We start from the raw sequence: 24,334 nt of genomic DNA, 5'->3' as shown, positions 1-24,334 counted from the left end.
GTTGGGCCCTCTGCATTTCAGGACTTATCTGGACCAGGGACCCATCTGGGGGTTGTAGGTTTCTGGAAAATTACTCTAGAGTATGGAATCCTTGTGGATTCTTATATATTGCCCTAGGTGTTCTTTAGGATTGGCTGGAATGGTCCTGGTTGGGGGCTGGCAGGTTATGATAAGTAGCAAGGTCTAACGGAAGCTTGCATAAGAGCAACCTCCAGAGTAGCCTCTCAACTCTATTTGAACTCTCTCTGCCACTGAAGTATAATTCTTAATTATACTTCTTTTCTCCCTTTTGATCAGGATGAAATTATTGATTCCACAGTGCCAGGTCTGGATTCATCCCTGGAAGTCCTCTCCCACGTTGACAGGGAGACTTTCACCCCTGGATGTCATGTCCCATGTATGGGGGAGGGCAATGATTTCACTTGCAGAGTTGGGTTTAGAGAGACTGAGGCCACATCTGAGCAACAACAGAGGTCCTCCAGAAGTAACTCTTAGGCATACCTATAGGGAGTCTAAGCTTCTCCAGCACCTACATAAGCTTCACAAGAGTAAGCCTCCTGATCAAGGACATAGCCTATTGATTTGGGTGACCTTAAAGTTTGACACAGTATCAGGGGATTCCCTGATGGTGAGGTTTAATATTTCCATATTTTTCTCCCCTCCCTCAGGGGACTTTGCCAATACTTTTTGATTATCTGCTTAATATACTCTAGGTTGTATCCAGGTATTACAATATTCTATACAGGATTAAAGGACCTCTTTCTTATTCTGTGCTCCCTGTGCTTCAGTTTTTCAAATGAGCTATACAGATAGGTTGAATGAGATTATGCACTACAGAAAATTTCCATTCCAGACCACATAAACCTTTCTTCCGTTGGTCTTAAAGAGTGTGTGTGGTTCTAGAATGTAGAACTGTCTTCCTTATCGCTATGTTCTGAATTACTTTGACCCCAACCTGTTCGGCTTCATTCTTATCTCTAAATATCAGGTTATATATATATATATATATATATATATATATATAACAGCCTCTCAAAATCCAGAAATAATAATCACCACTCAGAATTTAATGTGTCTGTTCTGAAAACTTACAATCTAGGCCCCTGTTTTCTTATAAGCATTTTCTAAAGGTGACCATACCATTCTTGTTCTTTTGTTTCTGGCTTATTCTGTCTCACCACATGTCCCTTGTGTTCATTCACATCTTTGCATGCCTCACGACTTTGTTTCTTTTTGTAGCAGCACAGCCTTCGTTCTTAAGTATACACCATCGTTCGCCATTCTACTTCTCTGTCAGTGCATCCTTCAGCCACCTGCAGTCATCGGGCATCATGTAGAGGGTCCATAGTCCACAGTCCATCAACATTCTCAATTTTAGATAATTTCATTGTTCCCAAGAGAAAGAAAACCAATAAACACATCCTCACTAAATAGGAAATCTAAACCTCCTCTTAACTCTTGTCCCTCCCCCCATTATTTACCTCTGCTGTTGCTGTGGCAGTGCTGATGGTTTCCTTCTGAACGTAGCTCATAGCATGCAATAGCAGTTTTCCCCTGTACCCTGGACTTAAACACTCTTTATACAAGAATCATATCTTTGAAGTAATTCTTGCCAGAGTTCATGTTTCTAATGTTAATCAGTGGGCACGTAGGTCTATACAGCCCCTTTCAGTCTTGTTCATCTTCAGTATGGTAATGTTACTTATACACCCACTAGAGAACCACCTTCACTCCTATCTACTCCATTATATTGGAGTTCAACCTCATTAGCTAACGGTTCAACCATCTCTAGCATCTGTGCATCTCTAAGTCCCCTATATTCTGTATTATAACCCTCTGATTATACCTTTATACTGCTCATAAAAGCGGAATCATGCAGTATTTATCCTTTTATATATTGGTAACTTCACTCAGCATTATGTCCTCAAGGCTCATCCATCTTGTCATGTGCTTCAGGATGTCAAGTTTTCTTACTGCTGCATAATATTACATCACATGTATATACCACATTTTGTTGATCCACTCATCTGTTGATGGGCATTTGGTTTGTTTCCATCTTTTGGCTATTGTAATAATGCTGCTATGAACATCAGCATGCAAATGTCAGTTTGTGTCATTGCTTTGAGCTCTTCTGGGTATATACCAAGTAGTGCTATGGCTGGGTCATAGGGCAACTCGATGTTTGGTTTCCTAAGGAGCTGCCAAACAGTCTTCCACAGTGACTGCACCATTGTACGTTCCCACCAGCAGTGCATAACTGTCCCAATTTCTCCACATCCTCTCCAGCATTTATGGTTTCCTGTTTGTTTAATAGTGGCCATTCTTATGTAGGCGAGGTGGCATCTCATTGTAGTCCTGATCTGCATTTCCCTTATAGGCAGTGAAAATAAGCATCTCTTCATATGTTTTTGAGCCATCTGTATTTGCCCTTCAGAAAAATGCCTATTTAAATCTTTAGTCCACTTTATAATTGGATTGTTTGTTCTTTTGTTGTTGAGTTCTATGATTTCTTTGTATATACGGGAAATCAAACCTTGGTCCAATATGTGATTTCCAAATATTTTCTCCCACTGAGTTGGCTGCCTCTTCACCTTTAAGACAAAGTCTTTTGAGGTGCAGAAGCATTTGGTTTTGAGGAGTTCCCATTTATCTATTTTTTCTTTTGTTGTTTGTGCTTTGGGTATAAAGTTTAGGAAGCTGCCTCCTATTACTAGGTCTTAAAGATGTTTCCCTACATTTTATTCTAGAAGTGCATATTCTAGAATATGCACTTATATTTAGGTGTTTGATCCACTTTGAGATAATTTTTGTGTCGGGTGTAAGACAGGGGTCCTCTTTCATTCTTTTGGCCACTGATATCCAGTTCTTCCATGCCCAATTATTGAAAAGACTATTTTGTCCCAGTTCAGAGGATTTGGGGTCCTTGTCAAAAATCAGTTGACCATAGATTTGGTGGTCTATTTCTGCACTCTTGATTCAATTCCATTGGTCAATGCTTCTATCTTTGTGCCAGTACCACGCTGTTTTGGCCATTGTGGCTTTATAATCGGTTTAAAAGACAGGGAATGTTAGTCCTCCAACTTTTTTTTAAGAATGATTTTACCTATTCAGGGTCTGTTTTCCTTCCAGATGAATTTGGAAGTTAGCTTTTCCAAATCTTTAAGGTAGGTTGTTGGAATTTTGATTGGTACTGTGTTGAATCTGTAGACCAACTTGGGGGAGAATTGACATCTTAACTATATTTAGCCTTCCTATCCATGAGTAGGGAATGTCTTTCCACCTATTTAGATCTCCTCTGATTTCTTTTAGCAATATTATGTAGTTTTCTGTGTACAAGTCCTTCACATCCCTAGTTAGGTTCATTCCTAAGTACTTGATTCTTTTAGTTGCTATTTTGAATGACATTTTTTCCATAACTGACTCCTCAGCGAGGTCATTGCTTGTGTATAGAAATATTACTGATTTTTGCACATTAATTTTATATCCTGTCACCTTGCTGAATTTGTTTATTAGTTGAGGTAACTTTGCTGTAGATTTCTCAGGATCTTCCAAGTATAGTATCATATGATCTGCAAATAATGAGAGTTTTACTTCTTCCTTTCCAATTTGGATGGTTTTATTTCTTTGTCCTTCCTGACAGCTCTAGCTAGAACTTCTAGCACAATGTTGAATAATAGTGGTGACAGTGGGCATCCTTGTCTTGTACCTGATCTTAGGGGGAAGGCTTCCCATCTCTCTCCATTGAGTATGATGCTGGCTATTGTTTTTTCATATGGTTCATTTTCATATAGCTCATAAGAATCAAAGGTAACTACCTTTATCGTATTGAGGTAGTTGCCTTTGATTCTTATCTTTTGGAGTGTTTCTATCAGAAAAGGATGTTGAATTTTGTTGTATGCTTTTTCAGCATCAATCAAGGTGATCATGTGATTTTTCCCTTTTGATTTGTTAATGTGCTGTATTACATTAATTGATTTTCTTGTGTTGAACCATCCTTGCATTCCTGGATAAACCTCACTTGGTCATGGTGTATAATTCTTTTAATGTGTTGTTGGATTCAATTTGCTTATTTTACTGAGAATTTTTGCATCTATGTTCATTAGGGAGATTGGTCTGTAGTTTCCCTTTCTTATAGCAACTTTACCCAGTTTTGGTGTTAAAGTGATACTAGTTTCATAAAATGAGTTAGGTAGTGTTACTTTTTCCTCAATTTTTTTTTTGAAAAGTTTGAGCAGGGTTGATGTTTGTTCTTTCTGGAATGTTTATTAAAATTCCCCTGTAAAGCCATCTCACTCTGGGCTTTTCTTTGTAGGAAGATTTTTTATGACTGATTGAATTACTTTACTTGTGATTGGTTTGTTGAGATCTTCTGTTTCTTCCTGAATCAGTGTAGCTTCTTTGTGTGTCTCCAGGAATTTGTCCCTTTCATCTAAGCTGTCCTGTTGTTGGCATATAGTTGTTCATAGTATCCTCTTATAGTTTCTTTTATTTCTTCAGGGTCTGTGGTAACCCACTCCTTCTCATTTCTGATTTTATTTGCATCTTCTCTCTTTTTCTTTGTCAGTCTTGCTAATGGCCCATCAATTTTATTGACTTTCTCAAAGAACCAGCTTTTGGTTTTGTTGGTTCTTTCTATTGTTCTTTTGTTCTCCCATTCATTTATCTCTGCTTTAATCTTTGTTATTTTTCTTCTTCTGTTTGCTTTGGTGCTAGTTTCCTGTTCTTGCTCAAGTTCCTCCAGGTGTGCTGTTAAGTCCTCGATTTTTTGTCTTTCTTGTTTTTTAATATAGGCATTTAGGGCAATAAATTTCCCTCTCAGCACAGCCTTTGCCACATCGTATGAGTTCTGATAAGTTGTATTCTCATTTTCATTCATCTCCAGATAGCTACTGATTTCTCTAGTAATTTCTTCTTTGATCCACTGGTTGTTTAAGAGTGTGTTGTTTAATCTCCATACATTTGTGAATGTTCTCATTCTTTGGTGGTTATTGAGATCCAACTTCTTCCCATTGTGATCAAACTAAGTGCTTTAAATAATTTCAGTGTTTTTAAATTTATAAAGACCTGTTTTGTGCCCCAGCATATGATCTATCCTGGAGAATGTTCCATGAGCTCTAGAGAAGAATGTATATCCTTGTATTTTGGGGTGCAATGACCTATATATGTCTGTTAGTTCTAATTCATTTATCAAGTTATTTAACTTCTCTATATCCTTGTTGATCTTCTGTCTGCTTGTTCTGTCTATGGAGGAGAGTGGTGTATTGAAATCTCCTGCTATCATTGTTGAAACATCTATCACTCCCTTCAAATTTGCCAATGTCTGCCTCATGTACTTTGGTGCTCCTTGTTTGGGAGCATAAACATTTATGATTCTTATATCTTCTTGGTGAATTGACCCTTTAGTATATAGTGCCCTTCTTTGTCTCTTATGATGTCTTTACATTTAAAGTCTATTAATCTGATATTAGTGTAGCTACTCCTGCTTTCTTTTGGTCACAAATTGCATGGAAAATCTTTTTCCATCTTTTCGCTTTCGATCTATTTGTATCCTTGTGTCTAAGATGAGTCTCTTGTAAGCGTCATATAGCTGAATTATGTTTCTTAATCCATTCTGCCAATCTGTATCTTTTAATTGGTAAGTTTAGCCCATTAACATTCAAACTTATTACTGAAAAGGTGTTTCTTGATTCCACCATCTTATCTTTCATTTTTGTTTGTCAGATCTATGTGTTCTTTTCCCTCTTTTTCTTTGTATTCTTTAAATTAATCTTAGTGGTACTCTTCAATTCTGTACCCTCCTGCAGACCTTCCTCTCCTGGCTTTTTTTTTTTCAGCTGTTAGAACGCCTATTAGTATTTTTTGTAGGCCAGTCTCTTGTTGACAAATTCTTTCAGGCCTACTTTGTCTGTGAAAATTTTAATCTCTTCCTTAATTTTGAAGGATAATTTGGCTGGGTACAGAATTCTAGGCTTGAAGTTTTTCTCTTTCAGGATCTTGAATATTTCATACCACTGCCTTCTTGCCTCCAGGGTGCTAGTTGAGTAAGCTGAACTCAGTCTCATTTGGTTTCCCTTGTGTGTAGTAGATTGTTTTTCTCTTGCTACTCTCAGGATTTTCTGCTTCTCTTCAACATTTGACAGACTGATTAGTATGTGCCTTGAGGAAGGCCTATTTGGATTTATTCTTTTTGGAGTTCTTTGGGCTTCTTTGACTTGTATATTTATGTCCTTTATGAGGGTTGGGAAGTTTTCCCCCATTATATCCTCAACTTTACTCCTTTACTCCTCTCTTCTCTTTCTGGGACACCAGTGATCCTTATATTTGTGCAGTTTGTTTTGCCTATCATTTCCCTGAGTTTCCTCAATTTTTTCCCATCTTTTTTACCATTTGCTGTTTTGAGTCTTTGAAATCAATTATCCTGCCCTCTATATCACTTATTCTTTCTTCTGTCTCTTAAATCTGATGTTGTGTGCCTCTACTATGCTTTTTTCTTTGGTCAACAGAGTCTTTGCTCTCTGTGATATCTGCTATTTTTCTATTTATTCTTTCAAATTCCTCATTGTGCGCTTCTATTTTCTTCTTGATCTCCTTTATGTCATTTGCTGTCCCACTTATTTTATTAAGTAGGATTGTATGAATATCTTTGATCAGGTGTTCCAATGTCTGTGTCTCCCCTGGTGGTTTAATTTGGTCATTAGGCAGGGCTCTATCTGTCTGCATTGTGATATGCTTAGTGGTCTTGCGCTGTCTTCAAGACCTATAAATATGTTGATTGATTTACTTTGGGAGCTGATTTCTTTCAGGAGTCTTAGGCCTTGTGTTTGTGGGATGGTTGCACAGCAGGGAGCAGGGCTCGGGGTGGAGCACTCAGTGTGGTGATTTGTCTCAGGGCAGGTATGGGGTTGCTGATGCTTATGAATGTGGGCGCTCAGCAGCCAGTCAGGATGTAGCTGTGCGTGTGCACTGGTCTGGGGGGCATAACCCTGGTGTGCACTGGTCTAAGGCACGGGGCCCTTTGTGCACATGTGTAGAGCTGTGGCAGCAGGTCAGCATTAAATCTTCATGGATTGGGGGCAGATGTGACCCGCTGCAGAGGTTGGCACTTTCTCAGAGCTGGGAAGTGAGGCTGAGGGCTGTGTGCATGTGAGGTTCTCGGACTGCTGTGAAGTGTGGCTCTCAGAGCTGAATGAGGTGATTGGGGTCCTGTGCACCTGCGTGGGCCTGGGAGTGCCTTGAACAGATATGCTGAGTTCAGGGAGGGCGGGTGAGGCCATGTGACACTGTGGTGGGGGGTGGGGGTAGCCTAGGTATGGAGGTCAGCGCCTGTGGCCTTTATGTGCTGGCAACAGCCTGCAGGGAACAGGGAGAAGAAGGCAGTGCTCAGGAGGGGTGCAGGAGAGGTGGGTTGGGCTGCACTTGGGGTGAGGGGTTGGGGCAGGTATGCGCACTGGGGGCTGGTGGGGTGGGGGTGCCTGGAGCGCGGGGAATGGGAGTGGGTGATGGGGTTCAGGGGTGTGGGGTGTGGGGTGTGGGGTGAGTCACCGGTTATGGGGCTGTGACCGTGAGAGTAGTTTGCCCAAGGAATGTAGCCTGGCTTACTTCCTAGTCCTGCACTCCCGTCCGTGCACTCCCATGGGTTCCTTGCTCCATGCTTTCGCACCAGGCTGCAGCTTTCTGCCTCTCAGTTCCTCGGCCTCTGCCACCAGGGCTGCCATGCAGGAGGCTCTCCCAGGTCAGCTGCACTCCCAAATCGCTGCCTCAGTCGCCCTCCTGTCCCTACTCGAACTTTTCTGTGGAGCAGGGATGATCTCGAGCTACTCTAGTGGGCCATCTTCCCAGAAGTCTACCAAGCAAGGGATTTTTTAAAAGCATAGAAGATGCTGAATAAATACAAAGCACAAACCCAAACAACAAAAATAATGAAAATCTATCAATGATCATAATTAATGTAAAAAGTCTAAATTTGCAAGGTAAAGTGTAGATATATGATTAAATTAATACCTTGCTCTCCTTTCCAGTCTCTCCCAGTCTTTTTTCCCCAAACTCTCTCATGCCAATTGCAGTTTATATTGGGCCCACTTAGTCTCATAATGTGTAAGAAAAAAAGAATATATTATCAACAAATCAGTCCTAGTTTAGGAAAGCAGGAATGATTTAACATTAGTAAAATCTGCTAGCATAATTCACCATATTAACTGATTTATGAGAAAAATTATGAAGATCTTAATAGATTCAGAAGCTTTTGAAAAAATGCACTATCCATTAATAATAAAATAAGTCTTGGCAGATGGGTGACAGGAGGTGTATTAGTCAGTACAGTCTGGCTAGGCTATGTTACAGTAACAAATAAACCTACAGGTGTTATTGTTTAATGGGTACAGAATTTCTATTTAGGGTGATGAAAATGTTTTGTTAATGGATGGTGGTGATGCTATCACAATATTATGGGTGTAATTAATATCGATGAATTGTTCATGTGCAAGTGGTCTAAATTGGAAATTTTGTGTCATGTACACATTTTTATGTCTCTCCTTACGTATATGTATATCTATACATACACGGACACACATACAGAGGCAGATATGTGATAGGGAATTTTGTTCACGGTGTTTTCTTCTTTTTTTGGCGAGTGGGGGAGCGGTGCATGGGCCGGGAATCGAACTCGGGTCTCCCGCATGGCAGGTGAGAATTCTACCACTGAACCACCCGTGCACCCCTGCCATATGTATTTTTAAATAGACTGCAAAAAAAAAAAAAGTGGCCTCCATTGTTGCCATGAAAGGGGAAGAAAAGGCGTAGAGGATTTCTTGCTTGGGTGAGGACAGTTGACTCTAGCCGTGACCGAAGCTAAGCTTCATCACTTCTCACACCTGTGTGTTCAGAGCTGAGTCACGTGGCCCACCCCACTCACACCTGCTGGAATTAAGGCCACGCCCTTCATTTGATGTTTGATCGGAACCCTTATCGGGGTGTTCACCTGAGAGTTTGCTGGGCCTTTGTAGCTTAAAGGCTTTTAAGATCCCGTCTTTTACTATTTGGAGATCTGAAAGCAGCTTGCTTTTCTAACCATAAAAGGGTCTGAATTTCTGGATTCTGTCTCTTTCCTTTCCTTTTTCCTTTTACACTGGTCAGTTCATTCCTAAGCTTATATACATTTTTCTTCTCCCCAATGTAGCCGACAGTACTAACTACTCATTTCTAACCTTCTGTTTTTCAACCTGTTTCTGCAGAGTAACAGCCTCACCAGGCATATGGTCTTCCTTCCCAGTCAAGACAGATGACAGTTTTACCACCACATAGTACAGATTATATATCCCGCTGTTCCAGCCTCCGAACTCAGTTTCGTCATCACCTGGCACTGAAATTCTAGGCCAAATGTCTTTTTTTTTTTTTTATGGCAACATCCCGGTTCAGATGACCAGTTAATATAACTGTCAGATTTTGTGAGGAAAGCAGAAAATACTCGATGTATTTTGAGTCAGAAATTGTTTAACTGAACACTAACCCATCGGAAGACTGAGGAGTGAAGTTCAGGAAGGCTGCTTCCAGGAAATCCAGATGCGCAGGCATCACAGGGAGGTTTCCTGTGCCCACAAAAGGGGCGATTCCCATAAGGAAGTTTGAACACCGCAGGTGGCCCTTTGCCATCTGCTCCCACGTGCGCCCACAATTACTACTGGAAAATAGTGGCTCTGCTTCTCTTTTCTAGTCTCACACGTTATCCTTTCGTTAATGGATACTAGCTGGAACCTCACCAGCAAAAGATTTTGAAGAATGTAGTTTTTAGGCTTTATGACCCTTTAGTACACAAAAGAGCTTAGAAAGATAGACGTGCTCTGGCAGTAGAATTGTCAGAGCAGTTTGGTGACTGGATTGAATATGTGGCAAACACAGACACTTGCTTAACCCAGTAGTGGACATTTTGAGAAAATCAACACTAACCATCGTTCTTCATCCTACAATCCTTTTAAAGTCAGGAGAAACAAGGTAAGGCTTCTTAGGATCATCAGCCTTACTCAGCATTTCACTTGGAGCTCCAGGCAGCATAGTAGAATAAGAAAAAGAAAGAGAAAACTCTTGAAAAGAAGAAACAAAATTGTCCCCCCCGCCCTCCCCCCTTTTTGGTAGAAAATTTGGTTATTCACATTGAAGATACAAGAAAGTTTACAAATTTAAACTAAGAAATTTCTTACAATACAAAACCAATTGTGTCCTAATGTATCAGGTACAAAGAATTAGAAAGTAGAGTTTTCAAATTTTACTATTTAAAACAGCAACAACACATATGATTCCAAATTATAACATTACCAAAAGGTGAGTAAGAAAACTAATGAAAAATTACCATACATTTTGAAATATCCCAAAGAAAACATGATAGAGAGATATACAATGTTCATTGCTGAGAATACTCCAAATCGTGTAAATAACCTCTTCTCAGTTAATCTACAAATCCGGTACAATTCCAACAAAAATCCCAACGGTAGTTTCTGGTTTGTTTTTCTCTGTACATTTTGTAGTTTTGTTTTGTTTTTACGTAATTTAACAAGTCTATACTAAAATTCATGTGTTATAGCAAATTATAACCAAGAAAGAGTTTAGAATAACTGAAACAGTTTTAAAGATGACAGGAGAACTTTTCCTAGCAGATAACAAAGCATATTAAAAGAGATGATGATAAATATGATTTTGCTAATAGGTGTAGAAAGAGATGCTCAGATCCGGGAACTTGGCATCTTACAGAAGTATATTAAATCAGTAGGGAAAAAATGGACTATTTAATGAATAATGCTTCCCACAAGGAAAAAAGGAAATCCTTACCTCATACCACACTTGATGACTTCCAGATGGATTAAAGATCATATGTGAAAAGCAAATTCTTAAGGCTTATAGAAGGAATTTATGGGAGACTATTGAGTTTGGATAAGATTTCTTAAATTTTTTTTTTAAAAAAATCAACTGAAAAGGAAAGCAGTGATAAATCTGATTCCACAAAAATTCGCAATATTTTTACAACATAAGACACTATAAACAAAGTGAAAGATAAGCCTCAGGGAGAAGATATTAACAATAAGTATAACCAGCAAAGGTTTTGTGTCTAGAACTCAAAACAAGCACAATGATTGACTCCTAGGCATATCCTAGAGAAATATTTGTGCACTGTAAAATGTGGGATTATGTTTTGTATGCTAATGAAATCTTTTAAATTCTTGATTATTGTAAGAATTAAATGTCCATTAATTAGGAGATTGGGTAAGCGGATTGCGGCTTATTCATACACTGAAATTCTGCACATTAATTAAAATAAATGAACCACAGGTATGTGCATCTATATGGATAACAGAAAAGTTAATGCTGAGTAATAAAACAAGACTGAGAAAGACATAGACTACCATGTTATTTAAGAATTTTTTAAGGTGCAAAAGATATTTTGAATATCTTTATCTACAACTGTTTATATAGTGAAAGTCTAAAAACATATGTGGAAATGATAAACTTCAAATCCAGTATAGTAGTCTTCTAGTGAGAAAAGTTGGAAAGACTCTAGGAGAGATTACTCAGGGATCTTATTTTTTAAAATATCTTATTTCTTAAAAATCAAACAAAAAAGAAAAAAAAATCCAGCAAATGTGACAAATGAGGAGGTCCTTGTTTGCAAGATTAATCAAATCCCCACTGGCATAACGGGCAGTAGAATTGCCAGAGCAATTCAGTGACTGGATTGAACTTTTCCTAGAGAAATTATGTAGCTAGCTGTACAGCTGTGGAAATGCAAATTCACTCCCCTATTGTCGGTTTTCTGACAGCTTTTTTTCCCATAGAACAGTTTGAAGAGTGGAGAGCCCTGTTTCTGAGACAGAGAAGTGTTTTCACACCTGAAGTGTAATTTCACACCTTGTGTTTCTCAGCAGATAAGTGCATAAAATAACACATCAAACCGGAATAGAAAAAGATCAACATAGAAAGAAAACTGCAGGTTGTAATTTGTTTCCTATCTTACGATGCTCTTGGAAAGAACAGAAAATTACAGAGATCTGGGTTTACCCTTTGAAGAGTTTGACTGCTTGTTAGGTGGGAAAATGAGCAATAAACACTTGAAGCCCGTATTGAACAAAATGTCCAGATTGATAGATTGGAGAAAATATCATAATGCTTAGATTTTAAAAAGAATAGTATGTGCATGAGTTAGTGGTAAAAATTGTAAAAGTTCTCTAATAATTATGAGAGAGTCAAGAAATTGCTAAATCATGTGAGTTGAATAAAAATAAAAATATAATTATCTTAACAGATTTTTTCTTTGTAACAAATCAATGAGGAATTTTAGCAAAAGTAGTAGATATTTAGATATAGTACAGTTTAGATGTTTTGTTTCCATTTTATAGCATTATAGTACAGGGATGACAAAAGCAGTGTTCTTGGCTTCATTTTATAGGTTTGAATCTTGAGGTTAAAAAAAAAAAAGAGCATTGAGCTCCATAGCTAGTCAACAAAATTCGTTATAAAATATTTGTTGAATGTCTAGCAGATGTCACTAGGCCACACATTGGGAGTTCAGTGCCATCCAGGGCAATCCCTTTCTCTACAATTGCAGATAAGAATAATAGTCTAAGAATGTTATAAGAATAATAATATTGGATTATCTGATAAGCGCTTCAATAGGTTAAAACTAGGTTTTGGTGGAGCCCTCGGAAGGGTTATCTGAACCAGATTTAGTGGAGTTTGGAAGTGATGTCCAAACTGGACTTAACGATTGAAGTAGTGTGAAGGTGGGACTGCAGGGCATGGGAGGGCATATTGTTCACAGTGAGGAAACAGCATGTGCAAAAGTCAGAGGGAAAGAGAGCAGGGCGGGTTGGAGCGATGAGGATAGTTCGAAATGGTAGAAATGCAGTGTTTGAAAGCAACAGCTGTGAGATCAGAGCCGAAGATAAACAGGGCTAGGGTATGTAATCTATGCAAGGAAATTTAGCATTTGTTTTATGACTCATGGGAAATCATTGAAAGGTTTTTGTTTCTTAGCGAGAGCAGCATGACCGAATTTGCATCTTACAAAGATTGTTCTGGCTGTGGGGTTGGGACAGTCCACTGGCTGTCATATCAGTGAGTGTGTAGAGATGCTGGTGTCCTGAGTTTACGGTGTACAGTGGCAGTCCGGATGAAAAGAAGCAGGTAGATTTGGAAGTTACTTAGGAGATAGAATCAACAGAACGAGTGATTGAATGGCTGGACTGGAGATGAGGAAGCCAGTCTTGCCACAGTGAAGTCCCAAATTATGGCTTAGATAATTGGACGATGCTGCTGTTTCCAGAGAAGTGGGACACCCTAGCAGCAAATGTTGGGAGTGGGGAGTATGTTGAGTATGAGATACATGTAGAATGTCCAAGATTTGGAATGTATGACATTCATTTGGGTCTTGAGCTTGGAAGAGAGGTCTGGGCCAGAGCCACAGACCTGGTAGCTGTCACTGAAGCCACAGGTATGGATGAGATGACCTAAAGAGTATGTACAGAGTGGAGGAGAGAAGAGAGTCTTTGCCCCAGGCATAAAAGAGTATTTGACTAGGAAAAGAAAAGCACATGTAAAGCAAAAAATATATATTTTTCTTGATACATAAATAAGGTACGGACAAGGAACTGGTGTATATCCACAAACACTTTTACACGCATGCTTACACTATTCGCCTCTGATGCATATGCCTGTGTGAATCCTGTGCATGTGTACAAGTTCTAATGGACCTCAGAGACGTGCCTGATGGGAGCTGCATGGAGCATCAGGCACTCAAGGTAACACACTCCTTTAGTAATTCATGCAAGACGCGTTGATCTGTCAGCAAGCACCAGGTCGAAGGATGCTGAGTGGTAATGTTGAAAGGAGAAATGTGCACCCCATATAAATACTACAGCATATTAGCAAAGCAGAATGGACTGGTGTTTTTTCTTTCTTTCTTTCTTTCTTTTCTCTGTCCTAGATACGTACGGAAAGCTTTTTCTCCTCAATTCTGTGGGCCAGGAGATCTCCAGCTGCAAGACATCCATTCGCCGTGGTCAGCCCAATCCTGTCTACAAGGAAACCTTTGTTTTCCAGGTGGCCCTCTTTCAGCTCTCGGATGTGACGCTGATGATCTCTGTGTATAACCGGCGCGCTATGAAGCGTAAGGAGATGATAGGTTGGATTGCTCTCGGTCTGAACAGCAGTGGTGAGGACGCACAGGACCACTGGGTGCAGATGAAGGAAACTGCAGGCCAGCAGGTCTGCAGATGGCATGCCCTGCTCGAGTCCTAGCTGCGTCCTCCTTGCCCCTGTGTGGCTGACTTTGACACCCAGTCAGAACACCTGGGGGGCTTTGGAAAGACAGGCTTGCAGATGGGAATTCTAACCCTTGGGGCGCTCTGGGTGGAGCTTTGGGGTTTCTGTGAGATTTGATTGGGGATTCAGTGTTCTAATTGAAAAAGAAACCCACATACACAGCCAAAATGGGACCATAATTGAGACAATTGATAATGGTTAATTTGTGCTGTCATCACATTTTTGTTTAGACTATGGAATAAAGCTTTTCCTGCTCTTTCTTTGCTTGAAGAGATGCAAAGGATCTGTTAAATGTTATTGTTTGTCATCACCTATCTGGATAAACAAAATTTTCTTAATAAATGCAAAAAAAAAAAATGGAAACCTTGAAATACAGAAACAAATTCGATTCTGAGGCTGAGAAAAGAATATAACTGCCATTCATAGTCCTCTATTTCACATTTTCTTTTCATCAAAAAATCCTTCATTTATTTACATAAAAATAGATGTTGTAAACTTGTGCTTATAAAACAATTGTATTCCTATAATACCTCTTATTTATATATTGGGGTTTCCTATGAGATTTGGTTAGATGAGTTTTTTTTGAGGCTAAAAATGAGTTCAAAAGCCACTGTTGCAAGAATTTGTCTCCTTTCAAATATGTAAGATTTCAAACTTGTAACTTTCAAGGTTTTTGGGCTGTCTTTCTCAGAATAAATACAGAAGGATAAATTCTTACAGAATGAGAAGAAAACCGAAAACTGATTTAAGTAATGGATTTATTGATTTTCTAAATCCAGAGTTCTCCTTTTGGACTATAATTTTTCTACATTTAGTTTTATATGTATTCTGAAAGTGCTTTTGCATGCAAATCATATTCTTTTTATGCAATATTTTCAACCATTAGAACATAGTAAATGGCACACAATAGGTCCATGATTAATATTAATTCGATTGACTTTTAGAAACAAATGTGGTAACAACATCTATGAATGCCGAAATCTTTTCAGCTCGCATGGAATGACACTAAATTATTCTCTTAGTATTTGAAGTGCCTATAATTGTCATTTTTTCCTGGTATTAGCAGCAATGTATTTGAGTCTTTACTTGCATTCTGGGCACATGCCACTTAGGATGCTGAGCTGGTATGCTTATTAGCATGGAATTTTACTTCTGACTGACTTTTACATATTTTGCAGTGCATGTTTATTTTTCCTTATTCTTAGATGTGAGCTCTTGATTTCAATAACTTTAAATTGGCAGACATAAAAGAAGGGAAGGAATGTGTGTACATTTAGCACTATGCCCAACGTGCAACTCTTCTGAGCAATTGCGCAGTCATTTATTTTTAGCTCTTATGTTTCATTGTTGACTTTTTCCTGTCTGTGGGAAGAGTGATAGCTAGTGATGGATGTATACAGTTAAAAACACATAACTCCTCCTCGGCTCCCCGTGCGGACAGATTGTAAGCGTAGGCTGTACCACTTGACGAACATATTTATTCCTTGCAGTGTGTACTGGTTATCCCGACAAGACCTGACTAGGGCATTGGATAACTCTACTATAATTGCAGGTTGCACCTTTTGAAAGAAGTGATTTCCCACAGAAGAGTTAGAATTAGCAAAATAAATTAACATGTTAATTTTATTTTCAGTTCATAGGCATTTCATATATAATGCTACTCAGTTATTAAGAATAGGTAATAAAACCATGCTCCTTTGGATTTTTCCCCTACCTCTCTTTGGAAGACCTCAAAGTGCTTCTCCAACATTATATCCATTAACTGCTGAGTGGTCTTTGCAGCATGCCCATGTCATCAAGGAGAACTGAGTGCGATTGATTAAGCAGCAGCACAAAGAATTGGCTTTTCACATCCCTTACTCTCTTTATGCCCTTGTGTTTGAAGGGAAGTAGAGCAGCCTCGTTAGCTTTCCTTTATGCAGTAACATAAAAGCAGCATTCACTTTAAAATTTACATTTGAAAAACATCCACATATATTGTACAGACCGCCCAGGATTTTTCCTCCTCATAGTCTCCTGCTCTACATTTGACCACGTCCCTTACTTCGTGCTGCCCAATAATCACCTTTGCTTCCTTTTCTGCTGCCTTGACCCACCCATTTTTAAGGTTTTCTGCTGATGAAGTGAGACATCCTTGCACGTTTGATTTACTTTCCAGCAATTAGCCTAAGATTCAGGGAAGGGTTGCCTGTAAAGTGTTTTTAAAAATTTTTTTATAATTTATTAAAATTTTATAATTTTCCTAATACCTGTTCTGGTGCTACTCACCATGTAGGATGCATGCACATCTGACTACCATAATGCTGATTTATAAATATAAAATGCTAATCACAAGATACATTAAAATATGAGGCTGATTTCTTTTTTACGCTGATTTGAAATTCTAGTTTAGAGAGATCTTTTGATTTTGCGCATTTAAACTCTCATTATTTTCTTGGCGAAGTCTAGACACAAATGCATTTAACATGTTTTTCATTTGAGCTTTTGCAGCTACATTTGCTTCTCAAAAGAGTTATGAAAGATAATTAGTTCGTTCTGCATTGAAAAAGCGGCTTTTGCCTACTTTATCTAGCTAATGATTAATAGCTCATGGGGGTCTTTGAAACTGAAGAATACCAATATTTTGTTTCCATGAGCAGTTCATTCAGTGATTTTTTTTCCCCCAAAGAGCATGCTTTTCAAATAATATAGTTGAGGGCAAATGATGCCCGCAGTTTATGGAAATTTGCTTTATAGTGTGCCTTCTTTCAGGGAGTGAGTTTATTCTGAATTGGAAAGTGCTGTTTCTCCGGTCTTAGAGATGGCTGAGGCGCTCCCCGCTCCCCTCTGACTATTGTTGGGTGTTTAAATGGATCATTCACCCGGGAGCCGAGCACCTGCTCTCGTGTTCTCTGCCCTTCACTAGCTCCTTCTGTGATGCACAGTTGTTTTGGACTCTGTTTTTGCTGAAGCTGCATAACTGTCAGGGGAGGTCTTGCCTCCTCTACCATAAGAAGAGTCTGTAATGCTTTTGGAGGTATTAGACCCTGCATTTTCATCTGCACAGATGTTTGAGAATGTACCATGGCTATGATCCAAAGGGAAAAGGAGAGTGGTATTGCATTATGGTGCACGTTAGGTACTGTTAACCGATCCTCCTTCAATGAAAGTTATCTGATTATTCGCAAATGTTGATATTCCCCGAAGTGCTGGGTGCTACGATGAGCCTGACACAGTCAGGCTCTGCCTTCTCAACATGTTATGTCCCTCAATAGTTTCGCAGTTATAATTACATCTTGGTCAGTCACTGTGCTTTACATCTTGGCTGTACCAGATATAGTGAACCAAAACCCTCTTTCCTTTCAAATTAAAGCATTATTTGAGAACGCCATCCAATTAAAGCAAATAAAGGAGCTTCCTGATAACTACTCCATTCATTTAAATAGAGGTCCAGTCTAGGCATTGAACTGTGGGGTTCCTGAAAGCCTGGCTATCCTTTTGCAGCAGAAGATGGTATGTTAAGATAAGAAAAATGAGTAGGAAAGAGATTATTTGTAAATGCCACAAAATCTAATGGAGGCACATTCTTTAATGATAAACAGGACTAGAAAATGCATGCGGTATCTTCCCTTAGTTTTGAGGAAATGATGACTAAAGAACAATCCGTTCCATTTGATCCAAGACAAAAGAGAATGATAGATAATTCTGAAATGCAAACATATTTTTATTGTCTTAAAATTAATCATTGCATTTGCTCCAAAGGAAATCCTCAGCAAAACTATCAAACAAAATAATGGGCAAAAGATATAATGTATGTGTATGAAAGAATAAAGAATAAATGAATGTGCTGGATACCTTCAGTATACACTGGCATATATTCAAGAAGGATAAACTAATGAACCAAAAGACATTTGGGGTTAAGTAGCTATCATTTTTGACAACTGGTGGAGTTCTCAAAAATTCTTAAAGGTGGGGGAAATGGAGCACCTCTAACTTGCTTCAGTGAAATTGATACAGGCAGGGGGTTAGCCTGGGTTGAGATGGAACTCTGCTACCTGTGTGGCGTTACTAGCCAACCCATGCCCAGTTTCTTCAACTGGAAAATGGAAATAATATCTACCTCATAAGCTTTTAAAAAAGATATTCATGAGGTAACCAATGCAATATGCCTAGCTTGACGCCAGCCTGGATTTGTAAAGAAAATAAGTCTTTGGATAACCTAATCAGAGATAAGCCTGGTATAGTTGACTCATCATTAATCCCAAATGAGCCTCAATCACTGTCTTTCATCTCCTTAGTTTGGGGGAGCTGCTCATTTTCAGTGCTTGTGTACACATCTCGATAAATCGCACACAAGACCTACTTCTGTTGGTGTCTCTTGCCCCCAGCCCCCTCTTAACGTGCCGACATGGAGGGGTCACGTGGTGGGCCCCATCAAAAGACTTGAAAACACTGGCAATCTGGGACCATGTTTCCGCTTTGATCTGAAAAGCTATAATAAATAGTGAGGCACTCCACTGACATTTTTAAAAAATGGACATTTTTTTTAACCTTAAATTATATATCAGTATTATATTCTTATAGGTAAAATTTTTTAAATGGTCTCATAATGCAGCTATCAGAAGTTATCTACGTGATGAACTAAAAATAAGTTATATTAAAAGCTTTTATTAAGAAGTTTCTTTTTCTAAAAAAAAGTTTTATTCCTTAAGCAATCATAATGAAAGGAATCCTATCAGACCCGATACTCATTTTTAAAATGGCTTTTAAAGGTGACTTGTTGATGTCTGGTTGTTCTCAAGTGGTTTCAAACCTTGAGTGAAGAGGAGAGTGAAATGGGAACTTAGAAAAACCTTGGTGCACGTTTCATCTGGAGAGGTAGTGAGGGGCGAACCGCCGCACGGTCAGTCTCAGGCAGCGCCGAGAATCAGGCAGGTGCTAGTTGGGTTTTAAACTGAGCATCGATACTGGGACATGAATCTGTGGTGCCCCACCCTCCACCCCCTACCCCGAGCCGTGCCAAAGTCGCTGGCTCAAGTTCTAGACTTCCCAGCTAAGGAGAAGCATGAAGAAACTGGGTAAGAATCACTTTGTTGAGGGGATCTTAGATGGGGATAATTCAAGATGTAGGGAACTGAGAGTTGGCCAGGAGGTGAGAAGCTTGTGGGGTGATTTCTGATAACAGCCATCTAGAATGTAAGGAGCTCTCGCCAAGAGGACAGGGCAAAGCTTGTCTCTGTGACCCTGTGGACAGAATCAGTGCATCTGCTTAAATTGTATCAGGAGAGGTTTAACTCAGGACATAAGAATTATATGAATGGCCTTTCGCATTAATTTTAAAATGTGTGTGTGTGTGTGTGTGTGTGTGTGCTTTAATTCCCTGGTGTTTAACACTGTGCTGGCTGGGATGGGCCAGAGCTTAAAAATTTTTGGAACGCTGTGACTACACATTGAAGCAATTAGTTTTCATAATTAAAACAATGCTCACTGGTATAGAATTGTTAATTTCCTAATTGCATGCCATAAAAGAGTGGAGTTCCTTGTTATGAGTCATTGGGGTTACGTGAAATATATTGGATGAATTAATGAGAAGGCTTCTTGGAAGCCCAGGGTTCGAAGTGGACCTTGGCACCATCAGAGAGGGAATCGCCAAGGGATGTCGCATCGTCAACATCTTTGTGGATAAATAGAAAAATATACGTGAGGTGTTAGTTATATCTAAGGGAGCATGGGAGTTCCCAGGAAGATAGCCTTCTGAAAGTTCATTCTAAGTCTCATACTCCACAGGTAACCTCAAAACAGCATCAACAGTAATAATACTCTGGGGCTCTGCTCTGCCCCTTTGGACATTTTCTTCGCCTTGATTTTTTCTCTGAGTCACAAAAGGTTTTCTCTGGAGAGTTCCTGTCAGGATTTTGTTTAAAAGACTTTGGGGATGCATCCAGGCTTTGGATGTGTTTCCTCTCCAATGGTGCTTTGACTATTCTTGTTTCTCTTGGGTCACAAAGAAATCTCCTAGACACATAGACAATAACCAGCTATATTTAGAGCCACTGTGGAACCTGTGAAACAGCTTGAGGCTTCATGGAACACACTCATAGCCATGGAGGCCTGTGGATGTTCTTAGAACAAAGCTGCAGATGTTGTAGCTGCTCTCCATTGCTCACTAATGATGTCTTAAGGTGTCCCCACAGCAGTTTTACTTCATGCTTTTGAGTGCCAATGTTACCGATTTTGCTTTGAGTATGACGTGAAGGTTGGCTTTCCATTGGCATTGTCACATTTATGCATTTTTTGGCCCTCTTAAAATATCTACTTCCTATTTTTATCGTTTTGGCTTATACAAAATTTATTCACTCGAAAGAAACTTATTAAACATATTATGTCCTGGGATAGGGGCTGGTTTGATTAGCAGATTAATAAAACAGTTCTACTTTAGCCAGTGCCTCTGTTTCCAAATATTCCATTTTTTACTTGATTCTGGTAAGAATTCCAGGGAAATAAGGGTTCTTTTAGTATCCTTTAATTCTTGACTAGTGTATTTATCCCCCACTCCCTTAAATATAGGAGATTGAAGGAAGATGGAAGTTATTACGCTGCCTCTAGGAAAGAAATAAATACGCTTGTTTGTCAGTCTATGCCTCCCTTCAAAATAAATGGTTATGTTTTGTATTTGAGAAAAGAAATGGAGCATTCAATTCCAGCCGTGCTCTGAGTTATTACATAAAAAAGAAGTTGGATTTTGACTTTTATAATTGAATATTGAATGCCCTTTGCAAGGCAGTAAGCGAAACACTTGAATGCTAGGACTGTACAAACAAATGTGACACAGTTCTTATAAAGCTCCATGCTTTAATGGAGAAGGACATGGCTGCCTTTTCTTTTTTAAAGAGTGAACTGAGGACTGAAGCTGCTAGAAAGAGATGACAATGTGAAGGAAGAGCCCTGCCTAATTCCCTTTTTCCTTTGGAAAACTTATCTTAGCTATTAAAAACTAGACACATTTGAGGCATTCCTAGGAACTGGGTAGCATTGGGAGTGTCCCAACCTTGGCGAATAGTCAAAAAATTGTTTTCTAATTTCTCAAACAATTTGTAAGACATCTGCATCAAACTCTTTTTTTTTTTTTTAACATGGGCAGGCACTGGGAATCGAACCTGAGTCCTCTGGCATGGCAGGCAAGCATTCTTGCCTGCTGAGCCACCGTGGCCCTACATTGAACTCTTGATGCTTTCAATTTTATAAAACAAGAAAAGTATAGGAGCTGTTCCAATGAATTTATTGCTTATAATTCTTAACCTCAAAGAAGCTCATCTCAAATATCTACTAAACCTGTCTCAATTCTGTGTAAATTAAGCCAAAGTCTTTGATAGCCTAAACATTCTTATTGAAGACAATTTTTCGTGTTTCCCAGTTGTTGGCCCACAGTAAAAAGTGTGCTTTTCTTATTTGATAAAGGCCTTGATATTTGGGAAAAAGTATCAGAAGCTGTCAATAAAACCCCAATTAGGGGAAGAATATGAACTTCTTACATAATAGAGATTTTCATGTAAGCTTTTCAGTAACATATTCTCACATTCTAGGGTCACATTTCTCTCTGAAGAGTGTTTCAAGATCCTTTAGCTAATGCTTCGAGCAAAGCTTCCCAGTTTTGCCACATTTCCTTGGAGACTGCTTTATTAGCTTACAACGCCACTGAGTTATAATGCAGTCTTTTGTATGCCACCATGTTAATGCAGCTACAAGGTAGATTTTATTATAATGAAGTTGAAAGTCTTTCCAAAATTTTTAAACTTAATTTTACTGCAGATTTTATTATTTGAAATTTGTAAGAGATTAATACTTTTATATTATTGTGACTGAGAAATTTCTGTAATAATGTTTGTTGGAATAAGCTATGACATATATTCAGGAAAGAAGCATGATGGTCTTTTTGTCTATTTTTATTTCTAGCTCCAATTGCTATAGGAAAGTTTGTTGATGTACTTGTCCTCAGGAAAAATAGATGGATCACCTCAGATGATCCACCAAATAAAATGTAGCATCTTCCAATGTGGAATCAATTTTTACTTAGGTGATATTGTGCTTGTTTTACATTTGGAGAGAAGATTTATGAGGAAAAATATCTCATAATTTTATAATTTATGTTAACCTATCTAAGTAAGCGTTTCCCCTCAACTGGACTCTAAAGAGTTTTTTAAAACTTTTCTTTAAAAGTTTAGAAGGCTGTGAGAAGATGATTGCTAAATTTGGTGACTGTACTATTTTCTTTTGTTCAGCAACGATTTACATATACATTGATAAAAAGTGCTAACTGTGATACTGATTCGTGACAGAAAAACACATCCTGCTAGTATTTTATATGACTTCATATTCACTGCTCCTGCCAAGATGCTTTACGATCATGACCCGCCACAGTCAATTGTACAAATTAACTGCAAGTGGGTGGAAGCATCTGGATCAAAGAGCAATTCTAAATTCTGAATGGAAAGATGATAATGCATAGACCCAATGAGCAAGCAGATGGATCTTGAAATAATAATACTGATAATCACACTGGATGAATGGGGAGGCCTGGCTGATGATCAGTATATGATGAATATTTTGACATTGTTTCTTGACTGACTGCCCTCTGCTTTATAGCTTCGAGAAGTTATGGAGCATCACTGCAGAGACGAAAGCATGGTTGTAAATGGACATTGAGTACAAATTAGTGAGTTTTATGTTCTAGTCCCAAGTCTTCCACTAATGAATTCCAAAATGAATGTCCAGTCATAAGTTCTCCAACCCTTCACTTTGCATCCGTCAGAGGGAAATATTAGTACTCATCTTACTTTATGTATTTTCATCAGTTGTAGGAATAAGATACATCCATTCCTTCATTAATATAATACATTGAGAATTAAGGGGTTTTGAAGACAGTGAGATATTTTATTATCTTTATATTAGGGTCTGATCAACTCTTTATGTTGATATATAAAGTAGCTGACACCTTTAGATCTGTCAATCATTACCCTACATTCGTAAAACATCAGTAATTAGTCCTACTGAAAGTTACAGTTGGGATGGCCATTAGTCATTCTGCCTCTGAAAAATATATAAATTATTAATTTCTTATTCTTTTTATCAACGATCCTGATCACTCAACAAATCACAAATCCATCTTTTCAGTAGGCTTGCCAAGCTTTGAGTTGAAGGCATATCTTTCCTCTTTAGAACTTTTTTCGAGTACAGAGAAACATTAAGTTGATATTTTTTTTACAAAATGACATTTAAATACGATGTTTAGGAAAATCTGTCCCCCATCCAAAAAGGCCCCTCAATCCACATTCTTACTTTCCTTTTGAAAAATCAGTGTTCTCCCTTTCCCTCCTCCCAAGTGAATTCACAACCCCACCCTATCATTTTCTTCCCAGGTAACCTTTCTTATCTCCCAGATAAAGTAGAAATATTTTTAAACATTTTTTTCAAGGTACATTCAAGATTTCATAGCTGTATTTTATTTATGTTCTCAGTGCAAGATAAATCTCTTTCTCAATTTTTTTGGTCTTCATATGGTATCCAAGACAGTTGTTCACATTCACACATTTATGTTTCACCATATGCATACTGTGTGCAGCTCTGTTGTTTTAAAATATTTTATTGGTTTTTCTTTATATCTCAACTTTTCATGGATGTCCTTGAAGAACTTGCATGAAAAAATGTAAATGTGAATGATTCATTCATTTTTCACATATGTAACTATTTCCAGGAGATTTTACCCTATTTGGAGCATACTGTTCTTAACAGAGTGTATGGCTGTTCTATTCCCAGAGGGATGCTGGAGATGGATTGGCCTTGTAAATCTGTTCTTTTCCTATCCCATGTTTACTTTAATGCATTATATGCACTGGAATGTCCTGAGGTTTTGGTGGTAGTAAATGATGGCCAATAGTTTTATTTATTTCATGTTTAGAAATAGATTAGTATAAAATGGTTTAGCATATAAGCCGATCTCTCTCTAGACTTCCAAGTCAGTGGAAGACATTCCTTGACAAATTGATTGTTCAGT

The 24,334-nt window shown here is 38.5% G+C and overlaps 1 protein-coding gene across 1 annotated transcript in view; it reads left to right on the top strand.

The window, feature by feature from the left end:
- SYT16 (synaptotagmin 16) overlaps positions 1-16,692 on the top strand; it is a 220,500-nt gene extending 203,808 nt beyond the window's left edge. Inside the window, exon 8 of the mRNA XM_077122439.1 lies at positions 13,967-16,692. Coding sequence (XP_076978554.1) covers positions 13,967-14,280 — 314 coding nt within the window. The 3' untranslated portion in view covers positions 14,281-16,692. The remainder of the gene's footprint in view (positions 1-13,966) is intronic.
- The last annotated feature ends 7,642 nt before the right edge of the window (positions 16,693-24,334 follow it).

This window comes from Tamandua tetradactyla, chromosome 12 (genome assembly GCF_023851605.1).
Source record: "Tamandua tetradactyla isolate mTamTet1 chromosome 12, mTamTet1.pri, whole genome shotgun sequence".
Classification (NCBI taxonomy): Eukaryota; Metazoa; Chordata; class Mammalia; order Pilosa; family Myrmecophagidae; genus Tamandua; species Tamandua tetradactyla.
This window is presented reverse-complemented; position numbering and strand designations above follow the sequence as displayed.